At 37.1% G+C, this 17,472-nt stretch overlaps 1 protein-coding gene and 1 pseudogene across 1 annotated transcript; both read left to right on the top strand.

The window, feature by feature from the left end:
* The first annotated feature begins 11,132 nt into the window (after positions 1 to 11,132).
* On the top strand, positions 11,133 to 14,226 carry LOC120187860 (lysine histidine transporter 1-like). Its single transcript, XM_039191468.1, has 9 exons — positions 11,133 to 11,286; positions 12,260 to 12,410; positions 12,492 to 12,875; positions 12,965 to 13,358; positions 13,438 to 13,543; positions 13,620 to 13,711; positions 13,796 to 13,864; positions 13,951 to 14,082; positions 14,114 to 14,226. Exons 1-8 carry the CDS (start codon positions 11,226 to 11,228, stop codon positions 14,047 to 14,049), a joined length of 1,356 nt encoding a protein of 451 aa, XP_039047399.1. The 5' UTR covers positions 11,133 to 11,225; the 3' UTR covers positions 14,050 to 14,082; positions 14,114 to 14,226.
* A 1,255-nt stretch (positions 14,227 to 15,481) lies between these two features.
* On the top strand, positions 15,482 to 17,423 carry LOC120187871 (annotated as a pseudogene).
* Positions 17,424 to 17,472: the final 49 nt, after the last annotated feature.

Raw genomic sequence — 17,472 nt, forward strand, 5'->3', positions numbered from 1 at the left:
GTTCAACTCAAGTTACTATACTGCTAACTGAAAATGTTAAAAGTGCACACAAAAATACACATAATGCAAGTTTTGTTAACATATATACTCCTTTTGGTTTGAAATGTTTGGTTAAGTACCTAGAATTCAATAATTTGCTGTTTGTAGGTTTTAGATGTGTAGGAAGTCTTGTTTGAGCAAATGTTGGTTTCTGCAGGTTATCCTTAAGTGAGCTGTGTGAAATGGATGTACGGGGTCACAAAGTTGTTGATTCATTGATTCATAATTGATGAAGAAATAAGAATTATTATTATTTTTGATTGTTTAATTGATTTGTAAAAGATGATTTGTAAATGTTGATTTGTTTAATTGATGTGTACATAATTTGTGTTGAAATGTAATAGTTGATTTGTTGATTTTCAATCTGCTTTATGTTGAAGGCAAAACAGACTATCGCAACGCGAAATGGCTATCGCAACGAGAAAATCGCAATGCGATTTTCGTTTCGCATTGCGATTTTCTCGTTGCGATAACCATTTCGCATTGCGATAGTCAAAGATGTCCAATAAGTGATGACAACTGAACAGATCATAGCAATGTTCAAACTCAAGTTACTAATACATGCCTAACTGAAAATGTTAAAAGTGCACACATAAAATACACATAATGCAAGTTTTGTTAACATATATACTCCTTTTGGTTTGAAAATGTTTGGTTAAGTACCTAGAATTCAATAATTTGCTGTTTGTAGGTTTTAGATGTGTAGGAAGTCTTATTTGAGCAAATGTTTGGTTTCTGCAGGTAATCCTTAAGTGAGCTGTGTGAAATGGATGTACGGGATCACAAAGTTGTTGATTCATTGATTCAATAATTGATGAAGAAATAAGAATTATTATTATTTTTTGATTGTTTAATTGATTTGTAAAAGATGATTTGTAAATGTTGATTTGTTTAATTGATGTGTACATAATTTGTGTTGAAATGTAATAGTTGATTTGTTGATTTTCAATCTGCTTTATGTTGAAGGCAAAACAGACTATCGCAACGCGAAATGGCTATCGCACGAGAAAATCGCAATGCGATTTTCGTTTCGCATTGCGATTTTCCTCGTTGCGATAGCCATTTTCGCATTGCGATAGTCAAATGAATGTCTAATAATGATGACAACTGAACAGATCATAGCAATGTTTAAACTCAAGTTACTAATACATGCCTAACTAAAATGTTAAAAGTGCACATAAAATACACATAATGCAAGTTTTGTTAACATATATACTCCTTTTGTTTTGAAATATTTGGTTAAGTACCTAGAATTCAATAATAATTGTTAAAGTTTATGCATGTTAATCCTCGTTGCCTTTTTCATTTCGCATTGCGATTCTATCGTTGCGATTTGCAGTTCGCATTGCGATGGTCAATGATCCTTTCGCAACGCGATTCTGACTTTCGCAACGAGATAATACAGAATCGCAATGCGAGTTTCAAAGTTCGCAACAGGTTTTAGTTTCGCAAGCCAAATTTTTTGTGTATGTATATACGCAGAAGCAACAACTCATAACCTAAATCCCTAAATCGCAACTCATTCCATCTCCATCTATCACTCTCTCCGGCGACATCCGTTCCAATATCCAACGACATCCTTCCCCATCCGGCAACAGGTCTTAGTTTCGCATCTCGTTTGTTAGTTACAACCATGAAATCATCTAATGTTGATCATGTTTGGATAGATTTATGTTTTGGAGGGTCATGGGAGAATGTTCATGGTGTTTTACAATATATGCCTTTACCCATGAATCTTCAACTAAAACTGTCATTAAAGAAGTTAACTTATGAAACCCTAATGTTAGTGTTTCAAAAAAATTGAATTTAGAGCCCCTAAGTGGATTTAGGCTATCTATCAGAGAAATGGTAAAGTTTATTTGTTAACCGACAATGAAGATGTTGAACGATTCATTGCTTACATTAATGTTTCAAGTGATGATGTTACATTGTATGTTGTTGAACCTAGAAGTAGTATTGTTGGGTCAGTAGCGGGTAGTAATCAACTAAGTGGGTCTCAAACCCACAGCCTTTCTCTAATCCAAATCCAAATCAACTTTCAGCACCAAATTCCGGTTTTCGTATTGACCAATTAGACGATGATGAGCCAAGAGAAAAAATTGTGAGTACTAGTCAGTATTCGAAATTTGATCTTGGTCAATACCCGACTTTGATATTGGTCAATACACGAATTTTGATGATGTTTCAGAAGAAGAAACAGACCCTGCGTGTAATGATTTTGATATTGGTCAATACCCAAATTTTGATGATGAAACACCCGTTGTCGAGGAAGATGTTGTTGATGATAATGAGGAGGAAGTTACGACTGTGAATGAACATGTTAAACATCCATTCTGTAATTCATATAATCCTGAAGAAGAAAAAGAAGAAGAAAAAGTCCCCGAAGAAAAGAAAATGCCACGGGAGTATAACTGGAATATGCCAGAATTACTTCAGTTACCGGAAGAAGAGTTGGCAAAGAAAGCAGTTGATTGTTACACAAAAGTTATTCGTATCAAGAAAGATGATTGTTTTGATACAAAGGAAGACTTGAAGATAGCTTTGTATACGAAATGTGTGGAAGATGGCTATCAACTAAAAGTTAACAAATCAAAGATCGTTTCGAAACAAGGTGTACGATTGAAAAAACTGTACGTGGCGTATGATTGCAAAGAGGATAAAAGATTGCGCAATGTTTCAAGTTAGGACCTTTATTGATAAACATACATGTTCAAGAACCCAAGTTTTTCCTCACCATAGACAGGCAAACAAAAAAGTGTTGGGTGGTTTTCTGGCTGAGTTAATGTTTTTGAATGGCAGGGTATATCGGGGACATGAAATTATGACTGACATGAATGCTCGGTTCAAGATTAGTATATCATATTCTCAAGCTTGGAGAGCCAAATGTTATGCCTTGGAATTGTTGAGGGGGTCGCCAGAAGCATCGTTTGCCCAACTGCCGGCTTATTGTCATAATTTAATGCTGAAAAATCCTGGGTCGGTAACTCATATCAAAACAGATAGAGATGGACGCTTTGAGTTGCTGTTTATCGCCATTTGTGCTGCGGTTAGTAAATCAATATAATTCTGTTGACTCATTTCTGTTAGTTACATGCATTTAAAATTTAAATGATTATATTTCTTGTGTATATTATTTTGTAGATTCGTTCGTTATTACTTGCATGCGCCCAGTTATTATAGTTGACGGAGCACATTTGAAAGGTCGATACCTTGGAGTAAACTTATTAGCAGTAGCCATGGATGCTAACAATGGGATATTGCCAATAGCTTACGGGGTTGGCAAATCTGAAACCTCTGATTCATGGACATGGTTTATGGGGCATCTTAGGGATTGCATAGGTCCTATTAGCAATCTGACATCATATCCGATAGGGCAAACTCAATTGACAACGCTGTTAGAAGGTGTTTCCCAGATGCTTTTCATGGACTTTGTGGTGTTCATTGTATAGAATCTAAAATCAAGGTCTGCTGGTATAAAAAAGCACAAATGGACATACTGGAAGGCTGTAAAGGCTTATCGGGAAGTGGATTTCAATAAGCATATAAACTGTTTAAGACGTGTTTTGCCTCAGTGTGCTCAAACACTAGAAGATGTCGGGTTTGAAAGATGGTCAAGAGTACATCAACTTGGAGCAAGATATGGTTTCATGACGTCTAATAGTGCAGAATCAATTAACGCTCTGAGTCGTCATTCCCGGAAATTACCCATTACTATGTTAATGGAGTTTTTTCGAGCCTCTATTCAACAGTGGTACTACAAGAAAAGAAACCATGCAGGTATTATTTCTTTGAATTTACAGGAACATTGGGATATATTTTACTAAGTATTATTTATTTAAATTTACAGGAACATTGGAACATCGTGTTACACCATGGACTGAAAAAAAGATAACGAAACGTGTTGTGAAGTCAACGTCATGGAGAGTTGAACCATGTTCAAACACTTTGTTTGAAGTACTGGATAATAACTTAAATGGGCTTGTCGATCTAAATGCAAGGACGTGTAGCTGTATGAAATGGCAAACATCTGGTTATCCATGTGGCCATGTTATAAAAGTTGCTCTTCATCTAAACCAAGATGATTCAAGCACATACGCTATGGATTGCTACACTACAGAAGTATATCGACAGACTTATGCCGAGATTGTCTACCCTATTTCACATCCTTCTGAGTGGGACATACCAGATGACTTACAAACAGTTTTGCCACCAACCATGGACAGAAGGCTACCTGGCCGACCAAAAAGTCACGATCGTATACCGTCTAAGGGTGAAGAGAAAAGAGATCGACATGTAGTCGGTGCAAGGAAAGTGGTCATACAAGGTTGACATGTGGATCACCAGTGCCATCACAATCATCTTTTCCTCTACCAAATATGGATCATCATCAAAATCCAAAGCTCATATGGTGTCAAGAAAAAGGCAATCAAAATCGCAATCATCTTTAAAATCCCAATCACAACTGGCTTCACCTTTTGGGTCTGTTAACTTAGGTGATTTTTAAATGCAAACGTTGTATTATGTAGATTTTGTGTGAACTGTTAACATTTTCAGTTAGGCATGTATTAGTAACTTGAGTTTGAAAATTGCTATGATCTGTTCCAGTTGTTATCACTTAATAGGCAATCATCTTAATGTCCATCGCAACGCGGAAACGACAAAATCGCAATGCGAAATGAAAATCGCAACGAGAGAATCGCAATGCGAAATGAAAATCGCAACGAGGGAATCGCAATGCGAAATGAAAATCGCAACGCGAATTTAATTTCGCGTTGCGATTCCCTCGTTGCGATTTTCATTTCGCATTGCGATAGTACTTTTTGCCTTCAACATAATGCATATTGAAATCAACAAAATCAACCATTACATTTCAATCAATTAAACAAGCACAAATAAATTATGTTAACATCAATTAAACAAATCAACTTTTACAAATCACCTTTTACAAATCAATTAAACAATCAAAAAATAAGCAATAATTATTAGAGAAAATAACACTTCTACTATTGAATCAACTTTTGCAGCCATACATCATTTTCACACAGCTCACTTCTGAGATTAACCTGCATAAACCAAACATTTGCTCAAACAACACTTTCTACACATCTAAAACCTACAAACAGCAAATTATTGAATTCTAGGTACTTAACCAAACATTTTCAAACCACAAGCCTATAAACATACCAATTGTTTATGGACATTTTTATAACGCGGATGCAGGTAGGCAGCGTCTCGTATATATCGATCTAGCCATATAATGTCGAAACCACAAGCCTACTGCAGCTCTATCTATATCGGTGGGAGGTAGATACTTTATACTTCCTGTGATCAAACGGTCCAACGCCAATCATACGAGAGGACCACAATCCCCTCTGGGTCCTTTCGTTGTTGTGGTGCGGTCTCGTCTCTGCTAACTGTAATATTGAGCTTCTTTGGCTTCTTGTTTCCAGAACGAGTCCAATAATTTATCGCATCCAAGTATTTAGCCAAATAAGAGCTCCATCCCTTAATAATATCTCTTAAATCAGCCAATGATATGTAATTTATCATGCTGTCATATACTATTGCCTTAAGGGATGGGATCTGAAGCTCGACGAGAAGCCAATGGTTAGGTTCCAAAACAGGGATAAACACCTGCAATCATAAGTAATAATTCATTCATTTGCGCACTTATTTATGAATACCTTTAAACTCAATCTAAAATAAACACTAACCTTATCGACCTCCCACCATGCAGGATAAAGTTTAGCTTGTCCATTGCCCAACGCAAATGATTCATCTCGTTGATTCTTCAAGTGAACTGCGTTAAAAGCCGTCGGCATTATTGTATACCGTGTATTTCTTTTATTTTCCTTAAGTTTCCTAATTATTAGTAGACGTGACACCCACGCATCGATATGCTGTTTTACAAAAAAATACATATATTAGTGAATTACATTAATTTTTAAACAAATTAATCAAATGAAAATATAAGAAAAATATAAGACTTACCCCTCCATCGAAATAGCCATTGTCTTCGACCCCTAATAATACACCCCACCAAGACCGATCAAGCAACAAATAGATATCATCATTGAGCTTGCATATGTCAGTGAAACACCCCTGGCTTCGCTCGTGTAGATAAAAATCAACTGCGGTCTTAGCCCAAAGGGTGTTATCCAGAATTGTGTCCGGTAGTTGTTTCCTCTCCTCTTCAGATACCGGTATGGTACTGGCCGGTAACTCATACGAGAGCCAACTTGAATCCATCATGTCCGGCACGTCAGAGGGTTTCTCAAGAATCCTACATATGACGCCATGTGAATCGGGCTCTTGAATGGTGGGAGGGACCTCTTCAACGATGACAGTGGCCTCTTGAACGGTGGGAGGGGACTCTCGAGGAATGATAGGGGCCTCTTCAACGATAGGAGTGGACTCTTGAGGGATGATAGGCGAGTCGGCTTCTTCTTGCGGTGTCTTCGCACTATTGGGGTATACGGAGACTTAATAGCACGTGCACGCCGTCTGATGCGTGAACTCTGTCGTGCAAGAAAAACCCGACGTAAAGCATCCACCTTATCGGTCCGCTAAATAAAAATACAAATATCAGTAAATAAACAGACATGATATTTAAACAGTGAAAACAAAGATAAATATATTTCAAACTTTCAACCAAAAGACAAAACAAAGACAAATACTAACTTCACAGTGTTAAAGTAAAAAGTTTAGCAGTTTTGGCAGCAACCGAATAAATTTACCAAGCAATCTAAGTGAAATGGTTAATTTAAGTGAAATTACGAGTAAATTTATCATCAAGTTAAATATGGAAAATCTTAAACTTACCTCGTTGCGTAGAGTATGAACCTCATTCTGCAACGATACTACCATCTCACGTAGAGCGGCAACCTCACCACGTAAAGTAGACACCTCCACACGCCATGCACCATCGTTATCGCGTAGAGTACCGATCTCCTCACGCAAGGCATTGACCTCATCACGTAACTCCCTTGACTCATCCCGTGGAGGTGGAGAACAGGGAGATAGAAGTCGTGGCATCTTTGTCGGTCGCCTATCATGAGGTGATGGTGGAGAAGAGACTCGATGATGTGACGGGATAGGTGATGGCTCTCGTTGTAGAGGTGTATAGTCGGGTCGATCAGGTGATGGCTCTGGGTGAGGTGATGGCTCTCGAAGTGGAGGAAGTGGAGGCTGCTCATCATTCGTGCCATCAAAAAAACGCTGACTAGCTTGCCACCAATCAGTGGCAAGCTCAGCCTCCGTGGGTGTCAGTCTCATTAATGGAGTGTTGACCTCCTAATAATATAAAAACTAAAACAAAGTTAAACGTCTACTATTAATAACTTGTTTATATATGATAGTATTTGTGTTAACTTACATTATTTATTGTCGCATATGGTATTAAGTCTTCCCAATCCAACATACGTTTCCTCTTCCAGGAAATAGCCCTAGGAATATCATCTGAGGATTTTAATGCATATGTCTGCATGCTGGGGAAAGCCTCGAATATCCAAATCTACAAACAATATAATAACAAACATTAGTAATTGTTAAATAATTAATTATAATTTTGAAAACATTATATAGAAATTCTTACCTTAAAGGCCCAAACAAAGCCTGACAAAGTGTATTTCGACCCATCGCCCCGCAAACTTTTGCGGTCATCAAAGGCAGACGACAACTTAGTCCAGGTAGCTTTCCATATATACGAACCCCACGGAAACAGATTCCATGCATTTAGGTCCTCTACCAATAATATTAGCTCCTGAGGAATAGGATGTCTGGCCTCTCTGCCTAGAAAGCCGGCATACAAAAGTAGTAGAAGGCATACTCGGACAACATCGACGTCATTCATCCGAGTAAAACCATCTTTCTTATTAAACAATTTCTTCATGTCGTCGACGTGTAAGTTCGGCTTCTCTATTGACTCATCAGGAAAAACCCTGGATAACCATGATGGGCGGGTGATATGACGAGTGTACCGGCCTACATCATCGTGTCCGAATCGTAGACCAGTGATTAAGCAGAACTCCTTCCGCCCAAAACAAGTATACGCCGGTGGAAAATGAAACCATATCTCTTCCTCACCACGTTGTATACTGTCAGGTAGATCGCTAGTCATGGTCTGAAGCCACAAATGGGTCAACTAGCATCTCCACCCGGATGCTGTACTCTCAGCCATGGCCCGAAGCAGGTTTCTTCAAACAATTTTCTTTGTGCAGGTGAAAGCTTCGAAGCAATTGTAGTGGCTAGGCTAACTTTATTCCTTAATGCCAATGAAGCCGAAAAAAATTTCTACAAAAAAAAATAAACATACCAAGTTAGATATACCAAAAATTACACTGTCAAGATATACCAAAACAAAACAATAAACATAAATAGTAGTTTATTCTTGAAACTAAAATTTGCAACACTGTTTCTGTCTTTTGGTTGAAATGAAAATCGCAACGAGATAATGAGAATCGCAACGCGGAAATGACTATCGCAACGAGAGAATCGCAACGCGAAATGACTATCGCGACTAGACAATCGCAACGCGAAATGAAAATCGCAACCGCGAAATTAAAATCGCAACGCGAAATGAAAATCGCAACGCGAAATGAAATCGCAATGCGAAATGAAATCGCAATGCGATTTTGGTTTCGCGTTGCGATTTTTATTTCGCGTTGCGATAGTCATTTCCGCGTTGCGATTCTCATTCTCGAAACTATTCTTCTTCTGAATTACTTCAACCAAAGACAAAGCAAAGACAAATACTAACTTCACAGGCTAAACAGTTTAGCAGTATTGGCAGCAATCGAATGAATTTAATAAGAAATCTAAGTGAAATGGTTAATCTATTATTGAAATTACCAGTAAACTTATCATCAATCTCAATATGAAAAACCTAAAATAATACAAAAATTTCAAAATAAAATAAAAAAACTAACCCTCGGAGGTTGATTTTCCATTTCTGAATGATTGTGAGGGATTTTTGACTGTGAATGGTTGTGAGGGATTTCGCCGGCGATGGGGACGGAAATCTTCGGAGATGGGGACGGATTTCGCCGTAGAGAGTGAGAGATGGAGATGGGACTGAGTGTTGTGTTTTTGGGTTTGAGGTTATGAGTTGCGTGCGATTACTGTGGACGGTTCATTTTCCGATTTATTAAGAAAAAATACGTGTTTGGAATTTGAAAAAAAAAATATGCGTTAATACGAATGGCGCTAAGTAAATCGCGTTGCGAAAGTCAGTATCGCGTTGCGAAAGTAAGTATCTCGTTGCGATTTTTTATTATCGCATTGCGATAGTCAGTATCGCATTGCGATTTTCCCAATTCGCGTTGCGATTTACTTATTCGCATTGCGAATTTCCCAATTCGCGTTGCGATTTACTTATTCGCATTGCGAATTGGGAAAATCGCAACGATACTGTAGACCATCGCAACATGATTTTCAACTATCGCATTGCGAAAATGCAACGCGAATTTGCGATAATGGAGATCGCGTTGCGAATTAGCGATCGCATTGCGATTTTGTTGGTCATTTTGGCAAATCCGGAAAAAGTTGGTTAAAATCGTATATTATATGAGATTTTTGGTCACTGAGGTTATTTTCTCAAATATAATTTGTATTTTCTTATATTATATTTAATTAATTTGTGGCTAACAACAATCCTACTTAAAAAAATATCACGCCTTTTTCATATACTGTAATATAATAAAACACGAATGATGAAGAAATAAACAGCGTGAATGTCTCAACCATAAACTAAATATGTAGACTCTGGTTTAATCCACAACAACATTTCCCTACACTAAAAAGGTAATCAAATAAAGAAATAAAACTCTTTAATTTAAAATAAAAAAATTAGACGACATATTTCTAATTACAAAGAGTAAACTATATTGGTAGTCTTAAACTTTTAGAGTACTTTCACTTTGATCACTGAACTTTTAAAACTTACATTACAATCGCTAAATTTTAAATTTGCTTTCATTGCAGTTACCGTCATTACAAAAACCTAATGTGTCACGTTAAAGTCTTCTTCTCAAATAATATCATAAGGTTTCCAATTAACAGTCGTCGAAAATGTTAAGTTTCCGATGAAATGAGTAATTGTCAATCAATTTTAAGGATGAGAATGGTTCGTTTGATAAGAAGATTAACATAGTTTAGTTTCAAGTTAATCTAATAGTTAAAAATGGTGGATCAAAAAGTTTAGTTGTTAGTTTCAATTAGATTTGAGTAGATTGAGAGATTTTCAGAAGAGAATGAATCGAGTGAAAGAAATAGAAGAAAATAATGAGTAGTTTGATGATCTTTTCGATTGAAGAAACCATTGAACGAAGACAAAAACGATGACAAAATGAGGTGACAATTCAATAGAAACTAAAAGCTAAAGCCTTTCGATCCACTATTATTAACCGTCAGATCAACTTGAAACTAAACTATGATAATTGTCTGATCAAACATACCATTCCTATCGTTAGGAGTGACTGGCAACCGCTCCATTCATAAAATAATTAGCCTTTGCTAACAGTCAATTTGAAAAATTAATTTTTTTTAAAAAAAGAAGATTTTAACATATCAAATCAGCTTTTCTTAACATAAGTTACCTTAATGAGAATGAATAAAAAATTTAGAGATTGTAATGTAAGTTTTAAAAGTTTAGTGAACAAATTAAGAGTGTGTTAAAAGTTCAGGGACTATCAAAAGTAATTACTCTAAAAATAAAAATCTTTTAACTAATAATTTTATAATCTCTTTATATTACTTTAAAAAGACTTATTTTATATTATGCTCAACAGATATTAAATAATTTATGTTAATCCTAAAAATGATAATTAATATAATTTTTATCTGGACTATCTGTGTAAAAGTATTGATTTCACGATATAATAAAATTATTAATGAAATATAATTATTAAGTACTGTTTGGTTCGTCGACTTTAGCCCCCCTTTTTTTTGTTCATCAGAAATGGTTTAAAAACATAAAGTCAAACAAAAAAACATGAAACCCGTCAGCATCGACAACGGGTGAGGCCCTTTTCTTTTTCTCATTTCCTTTATTGTAGGATCCCTTCAGCCTTTATAAGCACCAACCCAACACAGTTTTGATCTGTCTTCCTACTCCTCAACTTCCGTTTTCTAACTTTTGATTACAACCTTTCGTTCCTCTCTGCTCATTTTGATCAGTTTCAGACATCATGGGAACTCATCAACCTCCTCCTCCTTCCAATGGTGATTATGCCCCCAACAACACCGTAAGTTCTTTTTATTACATTACATTTGTGCATGCAAAAGTGCATCTTTGTCTTGTTCCTGTACGATATATTTGTCTGTTCTTTAGTTTCGATCCAAAATTTGTTCTTGAAGACCATTTAGTTTTTTTTTTTAAACGGAAATGAATTTTCCAGACGTTTCGTTTTTAACAGCAGGTTCAGTTTTATTATCTAGTATCTGTATGATTTAGTTTTCTGTATATAGCTTAAAAAATCTTTAACTTTGATCAAAGCATAGTTTTTGGATGGAAAAAACAGCGATGGGAGAGTTCTAGCCCGGTTTAAAGTTCAACCCGGTTCAATTCCGGATATAATCCGGGCCATGAAAGTCGTAGACAGAAAATATATTAGCATTTACTTACAATAATAACTCGAAAAATGGAAGTAAAATCATGTGCTCCTGGTTCAATGGACTTTTCTTCTTGTATTTTTAGTCAACATATGTGGCTTGATGTATATGGCTAATGTTCCGTACGTTCAACTGACGAAACACCAAACCTTATTTTCAACGATGACTATTGAAAAATACACCATATTGTGGACTGAACTGAAACTATTGTTTTATATGGAAACTGCAGATATTTTTTTAGAGTGATCCTTTTTCATTGGCTGCTGCTGTTAGTCAATAAGTCTATAAGTCAATTACGTTTGTTTTTTTATTATTGTTTCAATCAAAAGCTTTGTCGAACCCAACCAACTTGTTAGAAATATTGTTCTCTAAAGTCAAGCCTAACTGTTTAAAATTATATACCTATATATGTTCTATAGAACTGTTCACATGTAAGCACATGGTCGGTTTTGTAATATAATTCTTTCAGACCAGACAAGTTTTTTTTTCCTCTTCCTAGACAACTCTATGTATGTATGTAAGTATGTATGCATGCATGCATGTATGTATGAATTTGTTGCTGTCAAGCTTAAAGGAGAATTGTGTACCATTTGTGAATCACAGGTGCAAGAAAAATCAGAGAAGCAGAAAGCAATTGATGATTGGCTACCTATTAACTCATCAAGAAGTAGAAAATGGTGGTTTTCAGCTTTCCACAATGTCACTGCTATGGTTGGAGCTGGTGTGCTCAGTCTTCCTTATGCCATGGCCGAGCTCGGATGGTATGTTACGATACTTCACCATGAAAGGAATATCGAAATTGAATTTGATAGACTTATCTCTCGTTTTCGTTATGTTTTCAGGGGTCCTGGTGTGTTTATCATGGTCTTCTCGTGGATCATTACCTTGTATACTCTATGGCAAATGGTCGAGATGCATGAGCTTGTTCCCGGGAAACGTTTCGATCGGTACCATGAACTGGGACAATATGCCTTTGGCGAAAAACTCGGTCTCTACATTGTGGTTCCACAGCAACTTGTTGTTGAAGTTAGTCTCTGCATTGTTTACATGGTTACCGGTGGCCAATCGTTGAAGAAGTTCCACGACACTGTCTGTCCTAGCTGCAAACAAATTAAGCTGACCTATTTCATCATGATTTTTGCCTCTGTCGAATTTGTGCTGTCTCACCTTCCTAATTTCGACTCGATTTCTGGTGTTTCCTTAGCTGCTGCTGTCATGTCCTTGAGGTATATAACAAATTCACAATTCACATCCTCTGTTGTGCCTTATTGATAAATGTTAACTCAAGATTTGGTGATTGGTTTTTCTCACACAGTTACTCGACCATCGCTTGGGCAGCTTCACTATCTAAGGGTGTTCAGGATGATGTGCAATATGGCTACAAAGCGTCGACTACGCCCGGAACTGTGTTTGGCTTCCTCAGTGGCTTGGGAGATATAGCTTTTGCTTACTCTGGACACAATGTGGTGTTGGAGATCCAAGCTACGATCGAATCTACTCCCGAGAGGCCATCAAAGGGACCGATGTGGAAAGGTGTCGTTGTCGCATACATAGTCATTGCCTTGTGCTACTTCCCAGTTGCCTTAATCGGATACTGGATGTTTGGCAATTCTGTCCGAGACAACATCCTTCTCTCATTGGAGAAACCAGCATGGCTCATTGCAATGGCCAACATGTTTGTTGTTATTCATGTTATCGGAAGCTACCAGGTTCGTATCAGGTGGTGTTTTTATTATCTTTTTGGTTCAGATTTAATCAATTAGGCGTCGGTTTATGTTGTCTCTATAGATCTATGCAATGCCGGTGTTTGACATGATCGAAACTCTGCTAGTAAAGAAACTAGACTTCCCGCCTTCCCAAATGCTCCGATTCATTGTTCGCAATTCTTATGTTGGTAAGTGAAACCAAAACTCTTTGTTTCTTTCAACCTACTTGAATGTAAGTTCATGCATCACACATTTTCATTGCAGCAATAACGATGTTCTTCGGGATTACTTTCCCGTTCTTCGGTGGTCTTCTTGGTTTCTTCGGAGGACTCGCGTTTGCACCAACAACATACTTCGTAAGCCACATCATCATCACAAAAACTAACAATTCTCTTTGAAGAATTTTCACATCAAGAACTCATTTCTTTCTTGTTCTTCAGCTCCCCTGTATCATGTGGCTTGTCATCTACAAACCGAAAAAATTCGGCTTATCTTGGTGGACTAACTGGGTAAGAAAACTTGATTCAAAGCTTATTAACCTTATTTCCTTATTTAGTTGATCTTATTTGGGTTTCCTTTTTCTTTTCCCCCTCAGATCTGCATTGTAATTGGTGTTTTATTGATGGTCCTATCACCTATTGGAGGATTGAGGCAAATCATAATTCAAGCCAAAGACTACAAATTTTACTCTTGAATTGTTGTCTTCAGACAGTGAAGAAATTTATAGGCATATAGGCCTATTATCAATCAATTCATAGGGTTTTATGCTAGAAGTTTGCAGAATATAAACCAATTATTAGGGTAATTAAGATTAAATATCTGTTTGAAGGAGTCTGCAGCAGAAGAGTAGTTTTATGCCATGAATTTTGCATTTGAGAAATCAGTCAGTTTTTTCAAGTACTTATCTGAAAGCATTGTGGGTACAAATTATATCAACATCAATAAAATACAAATTGCGAGGTTTATGCTGTTTTAAGGCCGGCCTCGAATCCGAGTGTTGAATGAGTATGCTCATGCATTCATAGGATCTTATTTGTATACGTATAAAATGACCATCCAGCTCAGTTGGCAGAGCACAAGGTTCTTAATCTTGAGGTCGTGGGATGGAGTTCCACGGAGGGCATTTCATAATATGGAGGTCTCCTACGGAAGCTGTTCTCAACCTGGCGTTGGGGGCAGCCTACTATCTTACCTTCCCTTACCCCATTACATATGGCAATAAGGGTCAGCTAATTTTTTTTTATTTGTATACGCATATGACAAAATGTATGGAGGCTATTATGTGCCTAGCCTGCAACAATACAAGGAGAATCAACCATCCATTCCCTTTCATAGTAAGTCGTTATCAGAAAATAGAGATGCAAAAATGTCAATAAATGAGGTAATATATTCATCAAATCGAAGAAGGAAACTGCAAGACTCAAATGTTATTATCTGTGGACCTACTTTGAATTACCAAGTTGTATTATTCTAATTAATGCAAATGCTCTATTCGGCAATAATTTCTCATACGCTTCGAATCATACAACAATAACTGGAAAAAACTGTCTGATGATGCATATTACTTCGTAAAGTTTTAATATTCTAAACATATGAAAAGATATTTAACATGCATTGGATTTTTTTGTCATTGCAGAACAATGACATTTGGAAATGGATGAAAACAAATATCAGAATCAAAAGTAGTATGTCGTAATATTTTTTACGAATTTGTCTTGGCGGAGTTTGCTTTACATTTGTTGTCGTTTGCTTGATTCACCTTCTTTGAAACTACCAATCAAATATATATTTCTTTGTTGAATGCTTCATAGTTATTTGTTGATCATCATCATCATCATCTTCTTCCAACATAGTTTCTGGCACTGTGTAAGCTCATGTTTCAACAATGGGGACTGAATCTCCTCCTCATCAAAAGCTCGATCCTACGAACAAGGTAAGTTCCATTTTGAACATCGAACAACGATGGACGGGAATGTGTTTTGTAGAATTCAATTTGAGAGAAAGATGAATGAGTTTTTGTTATGAACTTCCAGGTGGATGAAGATAAAGTAAAGAAGCAGAAGGAGATTGATGACTGGCTTCCAATCACTTCTTCAAGAGACGCAAAATGGTGGTATGCTGCATTCCACAACGTCACGGCTATGGTTGGTGCAGGCGTCCTCAGTCTTCCTTATGCCATGTCACATCTCGGATGGTATGTCTTGATTTACTTATTCCGTTTCTTTCAGGGATCGATCCTTTTTTTTTTGCAATCGATCTTTGTGGACTGTAGTTCGAGACTAATAGGTTTTCATGCATATGATATGAAGAAAGATTAATATTTGACTATGTATATATGAAGGGGTCCTGGTGTTGTGATTTTGATCCTGTTATGGGTCGTCACACTATACACTGTGGCAAATGGTTAAGATGCATGAGATGGTTCCTGGGAAAAGGTTCGATCGGTACCATGAACTCGGTCAGCATGCCTTTGGTGAAAAGCTTGGACTTTACATAGTGGTGCCTCAACAACTGATCGTTGAAGTTGGTGTTGACATAGTTTACATGGTTACCGGAGGCAAATCGCTGGAGAAAATCTGTCATTTGGTCTGCGACAAGCCATGCAAGGACATCAAAACGACATATTTTATCATGATTTTCTCCTCGGTTCATTTCGTACTTGCCCACCTCCCGAATTTCAACTCCATTTCTGGGGTCTCTTTGGCTGCTGCAGTCATGTTTCTCACGTATGTATTTCCATCAGCTTTAAACATTTTAACAAAATCCACATATTGGACTGATGTTTTAATTTGTTTCATGCAGTTACTCTACCATAGCCTGCACTGCTTCAGTCCAAAAGGGCGTCCAACCTGACGTGCAATACGGCTACAAAGCCCACACCCCCAGTGGAACCGTCTTAAATTTCTTTACGGCGTTAGGAGATGTGGCGTTTGCATATGCCGGACACAATGTTGTGTTGGAGATTCAAGCAACAATCCCTTCAAAAGGTCCAATGTGGAGAGGTGTGCTCATTGCATAAATTGTTGTGGCATTGTGTTATTTCCCCGTTGCACTCGTTGGATACTACATGTTTGGCAACAAAGTCGACGACAACATCCTCATTACATTGGAGAAACCAAGGTGGCTTATAGTCGCGGCTAACATGTTTGTCGTAATCCATGTCATCGGAAGCTATCAGGTTTGGAAACATGTTTGGTCTGCTTCAGCTTGATGTTCTGTTGGCTGAACAAGTACACAGTTTTCACACTGGTGTTTTTCTTTGTTTGCCAAATGCAGCTATATGCCATGCCTGTTTTTGACATAATCGAAACGGTGATGGTAAAGAAATGGCACTTTAGACCGACTCAAACACTTTGATTCTTCGTCCGCAACTTCTATGTCGGTAAGTAAAGCAATTTCCCTGTCCAAAGTTTACGAAAATCTGAGTTTGAAGTCATGATATCTGCAATCTTGGCTCTTGAACGGTCTCCTATGTGCCCCGAAATGAATGAAATGTTATATGTTCATTGTTTCAGCTGCAACAATGTATGTTGCAATTACGTTTCCCTTCTTTGGTGGTCTTCTTGGATTCTTTGGAGGATTTGCTTTGCACCAACAACCTATTTTGTAAGTACCCAAACCATTTTTATTCTTCGAATCTTTATTCAATTGGAATTCTACTGGTTAACTCTGAAAAAATATGTCCATCTGATATATATATTTTCTGTAATTTCAGCTTCCATGCATCATGTGGCTTGCTATATACAAACCAAAGAGGTTCATTTTATCTTGGCGTACAAACTGGGTATATTTTTAACTTAAAACATCCTAAAGTTCTGTGTTACTCGAACTCTTCATTTCCGAGTATTGAAGTCTAAGTAACATAGATGAGGTTTCTTCCTCGTATTGTCATCTGTTTTCTAGACATTAAATCTGATATTTGTTTTTTAAATATTCAGATATGTATCATACTGGGGCTTCTGCTAATGATTCTATCACCCATTGGAGGTTTGAGGAATATCATTATTAATGCCAAAGATTATCATTTCTACAATTAAATCGTTTCTGGGAATGTCATATAATAAGATTTGTATGGTTGTATCCATTGGTTGGCAATGGGGAAGGCTCACAACTGTTG

This window comes from Hibiscus syriacus, unplaced genomic scaffold (genome assembly GCF_006381635.1).
Source record: "Hibiscus syriacus cultivar Baekdansim isolate YM2019G1 unplaced genomic scaffold, ASM638163v2 tig00004041_pilon, whole genome shotgun sequence".
Taxonomy (NCBI): Eukaryota; Viridiplantae; Streptophyta; class Magnoliopsida; order Malvales; family Malvaceae; genus Hibiscus; species Hibiscus syriacus.

Excerpts from the sequence above, each read along its gene's own strand:
- LOC120187860 (XM_039191468.1), top strand. The coding sequence starts at position 11,226 with ATGGGAACTCATCAACCTCCTCCTCCTTCCAATGGTGATTATGCCCCC. Across the intron at positions 12,876-12,964 it reads GCTGCTGTCATGTCCTTGAG|TTACTCGACCATCGCTTGGG; the intron begins GTATATAACAAA and ends TTTCTCACACAG. Across the intron at positions 13,712-13,795 it reads TTGCACCAACAACATACTTC|CTCCCCTGTATCATGTGGCT; the intron begins GTAAGCCACATC and ends CTTGTTCTTCAG.